Genomic DNA, 17244 nt, shown 5'->3' on the forward strand with positions numbered 1-17244 from the left:
AGTTTTTGTGTGTATAATTTATTCAGAATTTGGACACATTTTGTTTTGAGTCATGAGGTCCAATGTTAAGTTGACCATAGACTCTGGCTTGATTCACTAATTTACTGATTAATAGATTTGGATTTAAATAAAAAATTGATTTAACAGAATTAACAGAACAGATATTAGAATTTACTTAATATTACACTGCCATTTAAAAATATTTAAAATAAATACTTTTATTAGTTAGCAAGGACACATTAAACTGATCAAAAGTGACATTCACATTCATAATGTTTTAAAAAATATTTATATTTCAAATCTCATTTTAACTTTCCATTCATAAAATAATCCTGAAATAAATGTATCATTATTTCCCCAAAAACATTAAAGAGCACAACTAATAACACGAATAATAAGAAATGTTATTTGAGCACTACCGTATATCAGCCTATTAGAATGATTTCTGAAGGATCATGTAACACCGAAGACTGGAGTAATGTCTGCTAACTTTTAAGTGATAGTGTAAATTAATACAAATGAATAATTTAATCATTTTATCCAAACATATCATCATAAAATAACCAACAATCAACCTAGTGCTATTGCTCCTTTCTAAAAGAATCATTCAAGAAATTCAAATGTGCATCATCATTAGTCAAATGTGACATTGTGTCATTTACCATAAAGCGTGACAGCGATGAAGGTGCTGCAGCTGATCTAGAGTAGGCAGCCCTATCTAGAGAGCTCCAGCTGTCTCCAATAGGTCAGCCACTGAATAAGCATCCTTACAGCAGCATACTCAGCAGATCATCACTCTCTCTAATGCACACTGGAGCATGCACACACAAAACTGACCGCAGAAAGAAGGGAGTCATGAGAAGCAGATACTGTTGTGTTTCTGATTTCAAACTGTTTTTAAACCAAACTGCAGTAAATTGCATGTTCCGGTAACAAAACCTTATACCACCCACAGATAGAAGAACAAACACATAAACACGATTACAGACCGAGTGGGCAGGAACAACATCTTGCAAATGATTTCTGACCCTAAAAATATTCTAATAATCTGATTTATGATGGCACGTTTAGACCAGGTTGGTCAGTAAATGAACACTACATTCTATTGATATATTGTCACAGTGAATTAATATTTTGCTAGTATATTCACAAAGGACATTTATATATCCGAGAAAATATTAAAGTCTATTTTCAGAGTCTTTTGTCAAACTGATTTGATCAATAGTGCACTAGTGAGGTTCAATCCATGGTGTAAATCTTTAAGAGCATGCAAAAATAATTCACTGGCTGACATGACTGATGTGCCAGTCGGTGCAAACTGACCAGTGGTCCAATGGAGCGACTGTCACTGAAATTGATCAGTCTGGAAGATTTGTTTGTTGGTCAGTTTGATTGATTGAACAGTCATACCTTCACCAGCTCTTTCTGAGGCCAGATCTGAATGGGCTCCACCTGCTGTGGGGTCTGAGTTTGGATGCCATAGGTGTTAAGGAAGACCTGCAATCTGAAAGACACAAGCAAGAGAGAGACTATTAAACATTAAAAACAAATCTATTAAAGGTACCATTAGTGGTATCAAAAAGGAATTGCAAAAATAACAACAAACTTACAGAAGCCAACAGAAGACATGCGTTATTATTATTTTTCTGGCTTGTTTTCTTGAGATCATAACCTGTGTGTTCTTTTACGTGTTTGAAAACAATCATTTTATTGTAATTCAATTTGGTGCAATTGTTGTGCCACATTCTATCCCCTTGTTCCAAAATGTCTGTTCAAAACCAAATCATATTATAACAATTCTTGCTGAGGAAAAAAATTATTTCTTACTACTTACTACTACCTTTAACCTGGCACTGTTTAACATCTCACTTAATATGAATCCTGTTCAAGTCTTGTTCTAAATATATACGATGTTATGATGGCACTAATGTAACATCTTAACTGCCATAAATGAACATGACTCAAAATTTATTTATAATTGGAAGAAACAGTAGTAATTTGCATCTTGAAGGAATGAGTATCTTACATGTGAAACAGGATATGCTAGGCTGGCAGGCTAAGTTAACGGTAAGCTAATGTAATGATAGGCTAATTGGCTAGTGGTATGCCAAAAACATGCTAACAAATAGCTTGTGAGCTATATTAAAAATGAAGAATGTGTAAATGGACCCTTTTCACACATTCCAGGGCTCTACAGGGCCACTGTCCTGCAGAGTTCAGCTCCAACCCCAATTAAACACACCTGTACCAGCTAATCAAGGTCTTACTAATCATACTAGAAACTTCCAGGCAGGTGTGCCTGGACTCTGCAGGACAGTGGCCCTGCAGGACCGAGTTTGGTCCTGGACATCTGAGGGAGTGATAGCAAATTTTGACATCTTTTGACCAATGTATTCAAACTCTTGATAATTTGTTACTCTTTTGTAAAGTCAAACAGATAATGCTATCATGTTTTTTTTTTCTTTTTCTTTTGCTGTTTGAGCAAATGAGAATTCAAAAATTATGTTTGTTGTAGATTTGTATAGTTATTACTATAAAAGTGACTTATAAAACTTAACTATGACTGTAATTCTGAGAACTCTGGAAATGTGAAAATGGTCCATTCGGCTATTTTATCTTTGGTTATATCTTATGATCTGTGCCATAAATTAAAAGACTGTAATTGTCATATTTACACAGGCAATGTACATCCTAATGCTGTTATGTAGGATTTGTAATCTAGCACTGAAGTCAAGTGTCCATTAAGGTCCAAGGGCGACACAATCTTGCATGACACTGTGATTATATAAATGAATGTCTACAAGCACTTCTTATGCTCTGTAATATTTAAACAACATTATTCAAGATATGCAGGCAAGGTGAGGTGTTAAGTGGAACTTGCTGCTTTAAATGAAGGTACTGATGGTTGGGTTAGACAAGTAATCCTGATTAAGGTTTGCGGAGTGAATAAGGGGAGAGGTGGGTTAAGTGCTGGGGTGAACAATGTTAAATGAACTGCAGAGCAGGCCTGGCTGGGACCAGCTGGCCACACGACCTCTTTCACCTCCCCCTCTCACCAGAAAAGCTTTAAATGAGAGTGCTGATAGATGAAGGCTACAGAATAGCCCAATAATTAGTGTGCATGCATCAATTAGACCAGAGGATGAAGAGAGAGAGAGAGAGAGAGAGATGATAAATTTATTTACCTTTGACTTTCTGCTATCAGGGCCACATGAATGACCACATCATTCTCAATGGGACCCTGCAGGAAACAAGCAAAGAAGACATATTAGAAAACTTTGGGTCTCAACGGAGAAGACTCAAAGGCAAGGGCACACAGTGTAAAATCCATCGCCTGTGAGTTCAGGAGTGAGTGACGTCACTAAAAATGAAGAAAAGAGAGAGAGACCTTAAAAGTGAAAGAAAAGTCAGAGCAGTCAGAGTATAACCGATGACTGGGTGGTGGGAGGGAACAGAGGAAAACAAGCTTCATTGAGAAGAGAGAGAAGGAGAGACTGCAGACAAAGATGAGGGAGATGATGGTGGATCAGAGCCCTGATTCTTTATGCTAGCTCATTACAGTCGTTTGGGCTGGATGATGTAGTAATTTCGCTGAGATAATGAGCTGCTGATTGCTGAAGGTTTAGGTTGGGTCATATCAATCAGTAGCTAAAGCCCTCTGCCTACACACAGAGGACAGCCAGCCTCCATTTAAACCTTCCACTGCCTTCCTGAACGGCAAGAGCATCTTAGCAGCTAATTTGTCTTGTTTTCTCGAGATCACAACAAATTCTGCCGTTCTGCTCGGTGCCATGGTCAAAAAATTAATAACCAAGGTTTGCAGGTACTTCTCTTGGAAAAATGTATCCTTTCCATGCTTTCTGCTAGAACTCCAAAAACTGTAATATTAACCAGCTAATATGTCAATAACGCACCTTCAAATGCGCTAGGATGCGTCAAATGTCGAGATAGACAGATCTATTAGTCTGAACGGAAGATGGTAATATATTTGTGGTGTAGGCTGTTTGTCTCGACTGTTGTTGTTTGCTTCCCCTGAAACGGGGGAGATAAGTGCTCAGTGAACAGGGCAAATCACAGCTTTGGGTTAAATGACATATTGGCACAGCCATTTTGTGGAGGCAGTGCAGTGAGTCATCACAAGGGCTGATCAACAGAGACTATACATGCTAATTCTGCCCTGCGTGAGGGCTGCAGAGGAGGATGGTATTTCGTTCAGGTGGATGGGAGCAGGTTCAAGCTGCCCTTGATGGATGGGAAGTGAATGTCTGGGTATGTTGTTAATATGTGGCAGGTGTAGAAGTATTCAAAAAGTGAAAAGGTGCTGTGTAACTTATTAAATGAGATATTAAATGGCAGGGTTAATGTCAGTTATTTATGCACCAAAAATAATTGCAAAACAATCAATTGCAAAAGCATCAACATTAACATTTAAGCATTTGCCACATGCATTTGTCTAAATGCTGGAAAACCCTGCAGGGGTGAAAGTCAGGACAGAAAATCTGAACACTTTTCAGGCAACACATGTTTGGAAATTTGGAAATGGTTACAGAGAAAACCACACTACTCAGGATCACACAATACCAGACGGTCAAGTTGTTAGAATACAACAAACTCACAAAGAAACATGTGCCTTGTTGCTAGGAGACTCATGACAGATGAAAACAATGTGTGTTCTAAAATTGGCTAAAAATATCAAACATGTTTGAAATCCACCGGATTAATGGAATCATGGTCTAAAGCTTAAAAAAATAATCTGAATCTGTGTCGCTATATGCTACATGGTTCTCTGTGAAATCTGTCTACTCTGACTGCCTAAAATCTGCAGACTGGCTCTGACTTTCAGCAACTAGTGCTGACTCCTTCAGACTGCAAATCGAGGCAAAAATGTACGCAACAGTTGTTTAGTGAATTCCCAGCCTTGACCATACATTTAGGATATGTGTTTTATCTGCAAACACTTTAGTTTAGGGACCAATTCTCACTATTAACTAGCTGCTTATTAGGATAGTATATTACTAGCATACTGGCTATTTATTAGTACTTATAGAGCACATTTACATTTATTAATTTGGCAGATGCTTTTATACAAAGCGACTTAAAATTGAGGAATACATCAAGCGATACCATAAATTGGCAATAAACACAAGAAGTGCCTGCTATACAAGGTCTCAGTCATCGTTCAAACAGTAAAAGCTAGGACAGGAAAGGATAAGGATAAAAGAGAACAGAAAAAGTGAAGGCATATTTTTTATTTTTTTTTATTTGATTGTATTCTACTTTTTTATTTTTATTTTATTTATTCATTTATTTTTATGAGGAGGCAGTTAGATGCTCACAGAAGAGATAAGTTTCCGGTTGTTTCTTGAATATTGTGAGAGATTTGGCTATCCTAATGGAGTTAGGTAGGTTATTCCACCAACAGCGTACGGTGAAAAAGAACGTCCTGGAGAGTGATTTTGTGTCTCTCTGCAACGGGACCATATATTAATGCCTTATTCTGCATGACAATATTTTACATCCCTTAATCCAACCCCATACCTAAACTTAACAACTACCCTACGAACTATTAATAAGCAGCAAATTAGGAGTTTATTAAGGCAAAAGTTGTAGTTAATAGTTATTTAATAGAGAGAATTGGTCCCAAAGCTAAAGTGTCAAACATGTAAGCTACAGGAATCATTTTTTCCCCATTGTTTCTGTTTTTGATCACATTAGAAAATTATTTTAAATCAAACTTCAGCTTTGGTAAAATAAAAATGAAATAAAAAAAAACAAAAAAAAAACTAAAACAAACTTACAATTGAAATGTAATAGGCAAATACTGAACATTTGTACATTGTAAGTCCACTGTCAGTGTGTATCTGTCAGTGCATTTCTTTGTTTTCTTTTATAATGTGAGGTTCTTTAATAATGTGAGTAACAGCATACCTCATTAAACTGGAATAGAAGATAGCTTTCTTTCTTTTTTTTTTTTTTGAGAAAAGAAAAAAAAAACACTCCTTTCTTGGATACCCACATCTTTTCTGACAGCGGTGCAGTGGCTTTGTAGTGATAGAAGTTTTATTAGAAGTGGTGTGAATGATGGCAGTTGGTGGTGTACAAAACCCTGCAAGTACTACTAGTGGTACAGGTGGGAGCCCTTCTGTGCTCTTCAGACTCCTGCAGTCTCTCTCTCCACACTGAAGCAGCAGACAATAAACTATGAGCAGCTCAATAGGACTGACAGAGATAAGAAATGCTCTTTATTAATGTCTCCGTTACCAATCAGTCAAATGATCTCTATTCATAATGTGGCTCCAAGAGCCCCACCATGAGTCAAACAGTCAATATTTACCTCTAATGACAAATCTGTCTTCCTCTAAAAGCAATAATAAACTGAAGACCAAAAAAGGCTCTTGTGAGCTGTATCTGCAAAGCACAAATTAGTCCTCAAAAGAGTAAACATCTGAGGCATTGTACCATGATGGTATCATATGTTAATGCTGGGGTATTTTGATAATTAATACATCTATGTATGATTACCATATTTATATTATAACTTCAAACTATACTACGGTATTATGGTACAGACTGTAGTCAGGGTAGCACCATATTTAATTTTTGACATGAATGAAAATGAGGCTGTGAGAGATAGAAGTACTTGGAGTACTGTTGTTTAACAACTAATCGATTGTTCAGCTGATGAAAATTTCTGAAAAATTCTTTCAGTAGACAAAAGCTTTTGAACGTTGTAAGTTGTGAAAATGACATGATCTCAGACCGTTATACACTGCATGCCGTTGTAAAGTCTAAGTCTATCCCTCACAGCCTTGTTTTCATCCATGTTAAATCAATATGACGTCTAACCTGATTAAAGTCTATAGTCCAAACGTTTTTTATGAGGGCAAGTAATTTTAATACGGGGGGAGCATCTTTTCAACATTTGGAGCTTTCACAAATTCAAAGCAGTCATACGTTGACAGGCTTAGACTCTAACAGTATCTAGGTTAAGACTGACTGCGGTGTAAGCTGCCCCTGCGTGCTGAGGAAATTTCACATCTGATGAAAAAGAGCACTTGAAAAACCACCCCTTCGGCAGCTAAGTGATGTTTTCACCAAGTCTGGAGCTGCTGGAATTGAGATGGGATCACTAATGGCAAAACTCTACAGCTTGTATCACAAAGGTGTAAAAGTACAGACTAATGAAATGCTATGACTGATGCCTCAGATGCAATATACCATAATACAGAGATCACATTTCATGTTATTACAGTGTTTTCTTTTTCTGCAGACAGTAGCAACTACAAAACCAAAACAAAATGTAAAACAACATTCTACACAACACCAGTGTTGCTCATGTGGCAGCAAATATTGTTCTATTTTGACAATCTCAAATAAGCCATTTTTACTGAATCCATTCTTGCAAACGTAATTGAGCTGTGAAGATTCTATGCTATTCTCTTTGATTCTATTCTTATTGCAAACTCAGTGTAACTGTAAAGATTCTATTCCAATCGGGCAGCCTGAAATAAGCCCCCTTTTCCTGAATCCATTTATGTGACAAATCAATGCAAACCTAATGGACTGTCTCTTGGAGATATGATGTGGATAAAAGAGATCTGGCAGATCCACATTCCCTTTGCAGTTTGTTCTTCAACTGCTCTTCTGCCAAAAGGCAAAAACATTAACTCATGTGAACTGCTGCTCTTTAAGATGTCTAATGTTCCTTTAAGGATCAAAATTTGAAGAAGTGTCTTTGTCAATGCAGTGACTTCTCAATGTTAAACCCTACAGCTGGCAAGTTTGGAAGCTGTTCACATTTTAGGTTTACACATTTCACTTTAGCTGAGAGATAGAGATAGAGAGAGAGAGATGATTCCAAATTCCAAAATCTGGGATTGAAAATTGTATTTAAACCTGGAAATATGAAGTTTTAGGATTTTAAAAATGATAAAGCATTGGTCGTAGACTTTTGGACCCCACCATATTTACAAAAAACTCCTTCCAAAGTAGAATGGAAAAAGTGCATACTTTTTCAGCTCCATTCCACATCTTATAATAGAGTGAAGGGGCTCCCTATGCAACAGTGCAAGTCTGGCCACAATCACCTTAAAGAAATTGAAAAGGTTGGGGATTGGACTTTTGAGAAGGTGGGAGTGTAATTGTGAACAAAGGCTTGCAGTGAATTCGATACACATCACCCCTCTCTAGAAGAACCACCGATATATATTAGATCTAGGCGGCAATCCTTATGACAAGAAGAAGAAAAAAAAAATCAATTTATATTAAAGCGAGGCAGGTTAAAGCCTCAGGAGTCTGGTGCTTGTCAGTGGTGTTGTATGTGATGTAATTCCCATAAAGATGCAGTGTGTGGAGTGAGAGGAGATAAGGAGGCTGATTACTAATACCTGTTGAGCTGCTCCATGGGAAAGTCTGTGCAGAGCTGTTTCAGAAAAAGCCTAGGAGTGTGTTTTCAAGTCTCTGATAGAACACACAAATCACTAGAGTAATTTGAAAGAAGATGACTCAGAGCTAACCTTGACATTCTTTTTGTAATTTATTCTACAGGCTCCCTATCTAATAATCATCAAACATCACTAAAGCACAATATAAGGCTTTGGGTTCAGATGTAATTTTGTGTCTCACTGCATAAAGTGACATAAAAATTCTGTTTCTATATTTTACTTTATTAAAACCAACCGACAGGTTCTTGGGGTCTTTTATTGGTTTTGGCCTCGAGGTCTAGTCTTGGTCTGGGTCTTGTGGGGGTCTGGTGTTAGTTTGGTTTCTTAAAGGTTCTTCACCCATAAACCCTTAGTGTTTTCAGATTCCGATTTCACAGTTTCATAATTCTGTACATACGTGCCAGTGGGCTACTAAACAATGCTTGAGCAACATTATTTATTCAGGAGGTGACATATGCCAAGATATTCTTGCAGTGAAATACACTCCAAACGTTACAGCATCAGAGTGACACTGGATTTGGATTCTCACACTATGAAGTCTGGAGATATAATAACTGAGTGAGTGACACATAAGTGATTTCTTGCCACATTCATCACGTCTGCTGGCTGTCGGTGATAAACATACAACACATCTGTCACCACTCTGCAGACATTTGAGAAACGACTTTCAGCTCCAACAACAAATATGTTTCCGCACAAGCATCAGCATCGAATCCCTCCATTGCCTTGCCAAATGTATGGTCCTTTTCCTGCTCTCTCTTTAGTATTTTCAACCCATCATCACTGTGAAGTGTTTTGTTCGTATCTCTCACCATGAAGGTGGACAACTGAGGTGCTTCAAAGCAGTGTGTGCATATGCATGTGTAATGATGGCCATTGGGATTTTTCCATCAATCTTTTCAGGACTCACTGCTTACACACACACACACACACACACTGCATGCTTACATTTATAAAGGAGTCATTTCCACCAGGAAGAGCAACCTTATCAAGTGCAAGGTGAATTCGTTTCCCCATCAAAGGCGAGATGTGAGCAGGAAATGTGCATCTACTTACTTCCAAGGAACATAGTAAGTGTGTATGTGTATGCAAAAAGGTTGTGCAGAATTCAGAACTGAACACAGAGTGTCTTTTAAATGCCAGTTCCTGAATTTGAATTAAGGTAGTCAATAGGATGCAGAATTGCATTTCGAATTTTAATGTAAGTAGAACTGAAATTAATAGAAATTCAAAGGACGGATGGACGGACAGGCAGAATGATAAAATGATATAACACTAGACAAATTGATGGATCTATATATAGAACAAAAGAACAAAGGATGGATCGATAGATAGAACAAAAGAACAAAGGATGGGTTGATAGATAAAGAACAAAGGATGGATCGATAGATAGAACAAAATAACAAAGGATGGATCGACAGATATAAAGAACAAAGGATGGATGGATGGATGATAGAATGAACGATGGATAGACAGAACAACAGAATGACAGAATGATAGAATGACAGATAGAATGATAGAACGATAGAACGATAGAACGATAGATAGATAGATAGATAGATAGATAGATAGATAGATAGATAGATAGATAGATAGATAGATAGATAGATAGATAGATAGATAGATAGATAAAAGTTTTGTGATTTACACACCCTTGGACATCTGTGTACGTCACATGCCGTATGGCCACTGATATCTCTTCACCGTTTGCGGTGTTTATTTGTGGTGTGTTCTGGAAATCCCTCAGGGTGTTTATGAAGTGACTCAGCCCAGAGAAAAAGACATGCAGACAGGAGATTTCATGTGAAACGAGTTGTGTCCAATCCCCATAGTCCTCTACTCAAACCCCGAACAATCACTTCCTGTAAGACGTATCGCAGGAACATCCTGTGTTTTCACATTAAAAGATACAGTCGTTGAGCACAGCCAACAAAAACAATGGGGCCGTGTTCTGTTAGAATACATTTGTCTTAATGCATCAAATTAAATATGAATCAGAGAAATATAGCGTCTGCGAAGCTAAGTAACTGCAAAAAGGCCTCTTTCCCTAAGCTTGTGTATGTGAGCGAGGGAAGCATTTCAAAAGCTGTTCTCGGTGTTTAAAAGGCAAAAAGATGAGGCTGCTTCCTGCACCTTGGCTGCTCTGCTGAACAATCGTTTCTAAATTTAAACTGAGCTCCATCTGTGCTTTGTTGAAACAGGGTACATCCATCAATCAGGAAAAAAGGCCTGTCTAATCTCTAAGCAAGGACATGGTTCAAAATGAAGATCTGCCTTCATACTGAGGACAAAGTATGGTGAGATGTTAGGAGGACAAGTGTAGGCTGAGAACAACCCATGCATAAACACAAACTGGCAATAATATTCAATCATGTAGTGCATAAGTACTTGCATAAATATTGCAAAAAGAAGCTCAAAGACAGGCCGTAATTCATAAGCAAACATAAACTGACACTTCATATAGCTAAATCCCTCCATAAACACACACTACCCCATGTGCACACGAACACACCACGCAAACAAACAGCAGCCACAGCAACGTGCCCTTTAGTCAGCGCAGCCTTTGATGCAAAAGTGAAAAGACAAGCACGCCACGCATTACTGTGCAATATGCAGCGCCCTCCTTCAAAGCAGCAGGGCTCCTCCCAGTTTCCCATGCAGCGGTGCAACACTCATGAATAAAACAGCCGCCTGCCCCTCACTGCCTCTGATTAGACAAACTTGGGCTCCCAAGCCAATATCAGTCAAATTACAGCTACATCTCAACTAGGGCTGAGGTTATTCGGGATGATTTTGCTGGCAATATAGTACAATTAAGCCACAAGATGATTTGGATGTGTTTTTCTTTTAGCTTCAAGTTTCCAGAAGACCGTGTTATTAGACTGGTTTCATGGTATGAAGGTACGTTCCTTTGAGATGTCAAGTGCCTCGCCTTGAAATCAGACGAGATAAGGCAGCTTCAGACAGGGGAGGAATGAAAGAACAGCTGTTACGCCAGACAATTCACAGATCACGTAGTAGGCAGGTATCGCATTTGCATTTTTTTTGCTTTGAAATAAATGCAATCAAAATACTGCTGCTTTTAATGAACAAGTGAATATGATGAACAAGTAATCCAGTGTACCTAATATTTAATAATAGTTTCCCCCCCCGGCATTTCTGAATCCATTTTCAGGCATAATTTCAGAGAGATAAATTAATACGATTAAGATTAGCAGACTGAATTGTCAGAGGACAGGGAGTGCTCTCTCATAATTCACAAAGATTAATATGTCATAATTCGTTCATTTTTGTTGGCTGAGGCTGTAACATTGTGCAATTTTTATTTTGAAATTTACTTTAACATTCAAAAGTTTGTGGGTGTTATTTTTTTAAAGAAATGTCATATTCTCTTATGCTCAATGTTACTGGCTGACACTGTAAAACACTAAATATAAGTTTGTGCAATATTTATTTTAAACTTGTATGTGAATCAGTTCCAACTATCTTATTCCGACTATTTTTTTTAAAAAAATTAAGACTATTTGATATATTAAAATATTTTAAAAATATCCATATAAATGTGAAGCCAATTTTAAGTCAATTATGCTGCTTAATGTTGCAAACTGGTATTTGTTGTCATAGAATTTTTATTTATTATTATAATCGTATTCAGACTTGGTTTTGTGCACTTTATAGTGGCTGGTGAATCGGAAAGCTCGCACATTCACAAGAAATTGCTTATTTCTGTGCTGAAAAATAGGATGGATATTTAAGTAAATATATCTGCTTGTTACTAATAAACTGCTGTTTATTATACTGTGTGGTTATATATATATATATATATATATACACACACACATTATATTAAATAATATGTAAACATGACTCATGCATGCAATAACGAAGCTCGCTCAGCACTAATCTCATCCTCTTTGTTAGCTTTAATTGCACGTATGAGTCATTATGCTCCCTGCAATAGAAGTGTCACATCTAGAGTCAGAGTTCTTGACAGGAAGTGACATTTCTGATAGCTCCCCACATCTTTACATGCTTGTATAAAAACTACATTGGGTAGCTAGCACTATATTATGTATAAAGTCTATGATGGACATTCATTCATTGTAACAAGACTGCTGACAAGCGGCTCCTAACAACTACAGACACATGAAATCTCAAATCTAAAGAACATGGAGCAAAAACCAGTCAGCTATTTAGAGAACAGGACAGAGACCACAGATTCACAGTTAAACAGTAAAATTACAAATCTTCATTAATGGCTCAGGCTGCATTTATTTGATCAAAAATACAGTTTAAAAATACAAAAAAAAAAAAAAAAACTGTAATTTTGTTAAATAACATTAATATTTTAACAGAATGTTAATGTATTGTAAAATATAATTTGATGCAAAGCTGAATTTTCAGCAGCCATTAGTCCAGTTTTCTACAGAAATCATTCTAATATTTTGATTTACCACTCAAGAAATATTTATTACTATTATTAACGTTGGAAACAGTTGTACTGCATAATATGTTTATGGAAACTATGACACATCTGGAGACTCTTTGATAAATAGAAAGTTCAACAAAACAGTATTCATTTCAAATTAGAATTCATCTATTATTATAAATCTCTTTACTGTCCCTTTGGTTCAATTTAATATCCTTGCTGAATAAAAGTTACGAACCTTTTGAATAGCAGTGCATACTCAAATAATTATCTCCAGTTTTAGCAGCAGGGTTGTGAGTTTAAGTTTTAATTTCATGATTTTTCCTAGACAAGCTACAGTGATGAAAATGTTATCTATTTGAATTTGCAAGTGCATTTTTCAACCCCTGTTCCACTTTTTGTCAGGGCTGCAACACTGCAATGACCAGATGCTGTATTAAAGTGATACTGCAGACTGTCTATAGGGACAGATGAGGGAGCTCTGTGCTAGCTATGAAACAGCAGGTGTCCGTGGGTTTGTCTTATCAAGAGCAGTGTGGTCTGTCTCAGCAATAACAGATCGGCTAGGAATGGATGTGCAAAACATGTCAGCTGTAAGGGATTGATACAGAGATGTATCAGGGCTTCTGCTAAAGCCTGCAACAAATTATGCATGAGGCTCTGAGAGAGATTAAACACACAGGCCATTCACAAGTGTGTTTACAGGATACATTTTAGTATTCGTGTAGTTGCCTACACAAGAGACGTGATGCAGCTCACCTGATTGGAGTATCGCATGCTGACGTTCCTCTGATCCTGCCGTGGCACATAGCGATGGATGGGGTCGATATCCTTTGGGCTGATCAAACCATCCACTGAACAGCAAACACAGAACAAAATTACTGCTCAGTTCACATGAGCTTTAAACAAAATCTCAGAATTTTTAACCCAAACAAGGCTTTTTCGATTTGAAAAACAAGCCGTTTCCACAGATTACTAATGTCTCTGCTGGTCTGAATTTTACTGCAGCGCATACACATGAATCATTGTCTACAATATGAATCATTCTGGGTGTGCAGTATGGTAATAACATTGCCGAAAAACAATATTTTGTGGGGGAGATCATGTTAATACTTAATAAGAATAGTTATTAGACTTAGAATTTGATACTCGCTGAAAATCAAACTTAATGTGGTACGATCAATCAGAAGATACAGCGGAGGAGAAGATTAATGAATAATGACTTTCATTTTCTATCTGTTCCTCATGAAAATGGCTACAGAACATTTAGTTCACAAGTCACATGGATCGCTTTTATGTTGTTTTCTTGTCCTTTTTGAAAGCACCAGCCCCCACATTCACTGTATGGAAAAACATCACCTTTTGGACTCCAAAGAAAAAAGAAAATCTTTCTCGTTTGAAAGGAAGTGAAGGTAACTAAATAATGATAATAATTTCTCTCGCAATCACTGTGTTTCATAAAACACATTTGTTGAGCTCCATTAATACGATGCCATTATTTAGTTTAGTTTATAAACCATTTCGTTGACTGCTTTCAGTGAGACCGCAGTGGTTCTGGGGCTCTTCCTTTTGAGAAATGTGAGCAAATGGCATAAAGTCACTGCATGAATAAATAAAAGAACATCTATGTAAACTCTTTTACTGTGTGTCTGTGAAGTAGTCCTGACCCTTGGGCTCTGGATGGATCTGAAACTCACCCAGCAGCTTAGCGATGTTATAGAGGGCCTGTCCCCAGAGAAACAGCATCCCATCACGGCCTGTGTTGCTGGGGAAGCGCTTCTGGCTGCCATGATTCTTCTGTTCAGCCTCTACAAAGTCTGCTGGCACATAGTAGTACTTGGGAATAACAGCGTGGCCTGTGGAAAATCAAATTAGACAAAATTCAGAGAGTCCCAGAGTGTCTTGTGTATGTACATGAGACAGTTCTGCGGTTCTCCTAGTGACTACACTGTCCCAGCCAAGCTAAAATAATATACACCATTATTCAAAAGTATGGGTTCAGTGCTATTTATATTTTTTTGGACAGAAATTAAAACTTTTATTCAGCAATGATGAACTGGATTGATCAAATGTTACAATAATGATGTTTACATTTAAATAAATGCTGTTTTTAAAACCAATTATTAAGCAGCACAATGTTTCTTGAGCACCAAATCAGCATATTAGAATGATTTCTGAAGAATCATGTGACACTGAAAACAGAAGTAATGGTTGCTGAAAATTCAGATTTGCCATCACAGGAACGATTTTAAACTACATTAATATTTCACAATATTACTGATTTTACTGCATTTGTGCAGCCTTGGTAAGCATTCTTTCAAAAATAGTTTGAAACAGTATAGTATAGTATAGTAATAGGTATGGCATTTTCAGAGCTATTTTTGTTCGTAAAAGAAAAAATAAATTAACTAATTGGTCAAATTTTGTTTGGAATTTAAAACAGTCGATACTCAGTTCAACTGGCTTGTGTGAACGTTACTGCTATTTATGTTGTTGGATGTCAGTGCTGTAATTTAGATACTGCCAATGAATATGTATTTATTAAATATGTAAAAATGAAAAGACATACAGCGCCATTGCGCTTCGGGTGTCCCGAGTTTGAGTCCCGCTTGCGGACCTTTCCCGATCCCATCCCCCTCTCTCACCCACTTCGCTTCCTGTCGACCTATACTGTCCTATCTAAATAAAGGCATAAATAAATCTGGTAACACTTTACAATAAGGTTCATTAGTTAACATTAGTTAACAACATTAGTTAACATGAACTAAGAATGAACAATACTTCTACAGCATTTATTAATCTTAGTTAATGTTAATTTCAGCATTTACTAATGCATCATTAAAATCTCAAGTTGCGTTTGTTAACATTAGTTAATGCACTGTGAACTAACAATGAACAACTGTATTTTTATTAACTAACTAACAAATATGAATAAATAGTGTACTAAATGTATTGATCATTGTTTGTCATGTTAGTTAATACATTAACTAATGTTAACAAATGACACCTTATTGTAAAGTGTTACCATAAATCTTAAAAAAAAAAAAAAATGAAGAGATAAAAAGCCTGTAGTAAAATCAGCAATCAGGCTGTCAGCAGAATCCAGCCTAGCCCCAAATTCACCTTTTCTCTATCAACCATAATTTAATCAACTAAGCCGATCACTCATCTGTATTGGTGAGGCTCACTGCAGGCAAATGAAAAGATCCAAACTAGTTATTAAGTTGCTTATTGTCATTATACTTATAAAGAGTTGTGGTTTGAAGGACCGGCATGTTTTGTCTGTCTGTGGGGAATTGCCGGTGTTCTCGTCTGTTTAAATAATGAGCATCTCCTCTGTTGTGCACTTGACTGAGATGCTGAGACTGAGGAAATCATGCAGCCCGGGAGAGATGAGTACGAAAGGACCACTCTAATAAAGAGTAATGAGAAAATAACAGTCATTGGCAGGGGCTGGAGGACACTGGCTGGCAAGCAGAGTCCATCACAACGTGACAAGCTTTGGCAGTTTGTCCAAAAAGATGCGTGTATGCATGCGCGTGTCCGAAAGTTACCCTCAAAGGACTGGAAGATGAGAGCTTCTAGCAGTTCCTGGTACTCTTTGACTTGAGCAGGATTTCCCCTAAACACACCTGAACAAAAGGTCAACAAAAGGGAAATTATAGAACACAATCTCCCCATACTTCAGATAACACAGATTTAAACAAGTGGCCCATATGCAGCTTTAACAAGCTCAGCAATATGCAACACTGTCAAAAATGTATGCATTTTGCTACAGTAAAACTTTTTGTTAGCACAAACAGTGAAAATTTGTAAATGGTTTAACATTGCATTATACTACATTACATAATTTTGTAAAATACTGTCAAATTCTGGGTTTTTGCAAGTAAAATCTATGAATTACAGTAAAAGGTAATTCCCATAATTACAGTGGTGGCCAAAATGATTAGAACACTAGTATTTTCACCAGCTAAAAATGGTTTTAAGTCAGTTATTTCTATCTTTTATTTTGCTTTTCTATCAGATCTCTGTGTGGATCACTGGCTGTTGTCAGACTCCTTGTGCAAACAAAAATCTCACTGGATTATTACAATTAATGGCAAAATGAATGTATGGAAAAGTAAACTGATATTTCTTACTGACACACTACAGCAAAAATAACTGACTTAAACCATTTTTAGCAGGTGAAAATACTAGGGTTCTAATCATTTTGGCCACCAGTGTATATTTTACATAAATAGTTTTGGTGTCTTATTTTCATATATTATTTTGGTGGTTAATGGTAAATTTTTGGTAAAAGCAGATGTTGGTACAAAATCAAGTAAACTGGTAAATTAGCACCACATTACTTAATTAAATATACATTTATAA

At 36.9% G+C, this 17244-nt stretch overlaps 1 protein-coding gene across 3 annotated transcripts in view; it reads right to left on the reverse strand.

The window, feature by feature from the left end:
- phkb (phosphorylase kinase, beta) overlaps positions 1-17244 on the reverse strand; it is a 77237-nt gene that overhangs the window by 23255 nt on the left and 36738 nt on the right. For all 3 annotated transcript variants that reach the window (XM_058782467.1, XM_058782468.1, XM_058782469.1), the window contains 5 exons: positions 16428-16505; positions 14571-14729; positions 13633-13727; positions 3186-3241; positions 1411-1504 (listed from right to left, as the gene is read on the reverse strand). In XM_058782467.1, coding sequence (XP_058638450.1) covers positions 1411-1504; positions 3186-3241; positions 13633-13727; positions 14571-14729; positions 16428-16505 — 482 coding nt within the window. The remainder of the gene's footprint in view (positions 1-1410; positions 1505-3185; positions 3242-13632; positions 13728-14570; positions 14730-16427; positions 16506-17244) is intronic.

This window comes from Onychostoma macrolepis, chromosome 07 (assembly GCF_012432095.1).
Source record: "Onychostoma macrolepis isolate SWU-2019 chromosome 07, ASM1243209v1, whole genome shotgun sequence".
Taxonomy (NCBI): domain Eukaryota; kingdom Metazoa; phylum Chordata; class Actinopteri; order Cypriniformes; family Cyprinidae; genus Onychostoma; species Onychostoma macrolepis.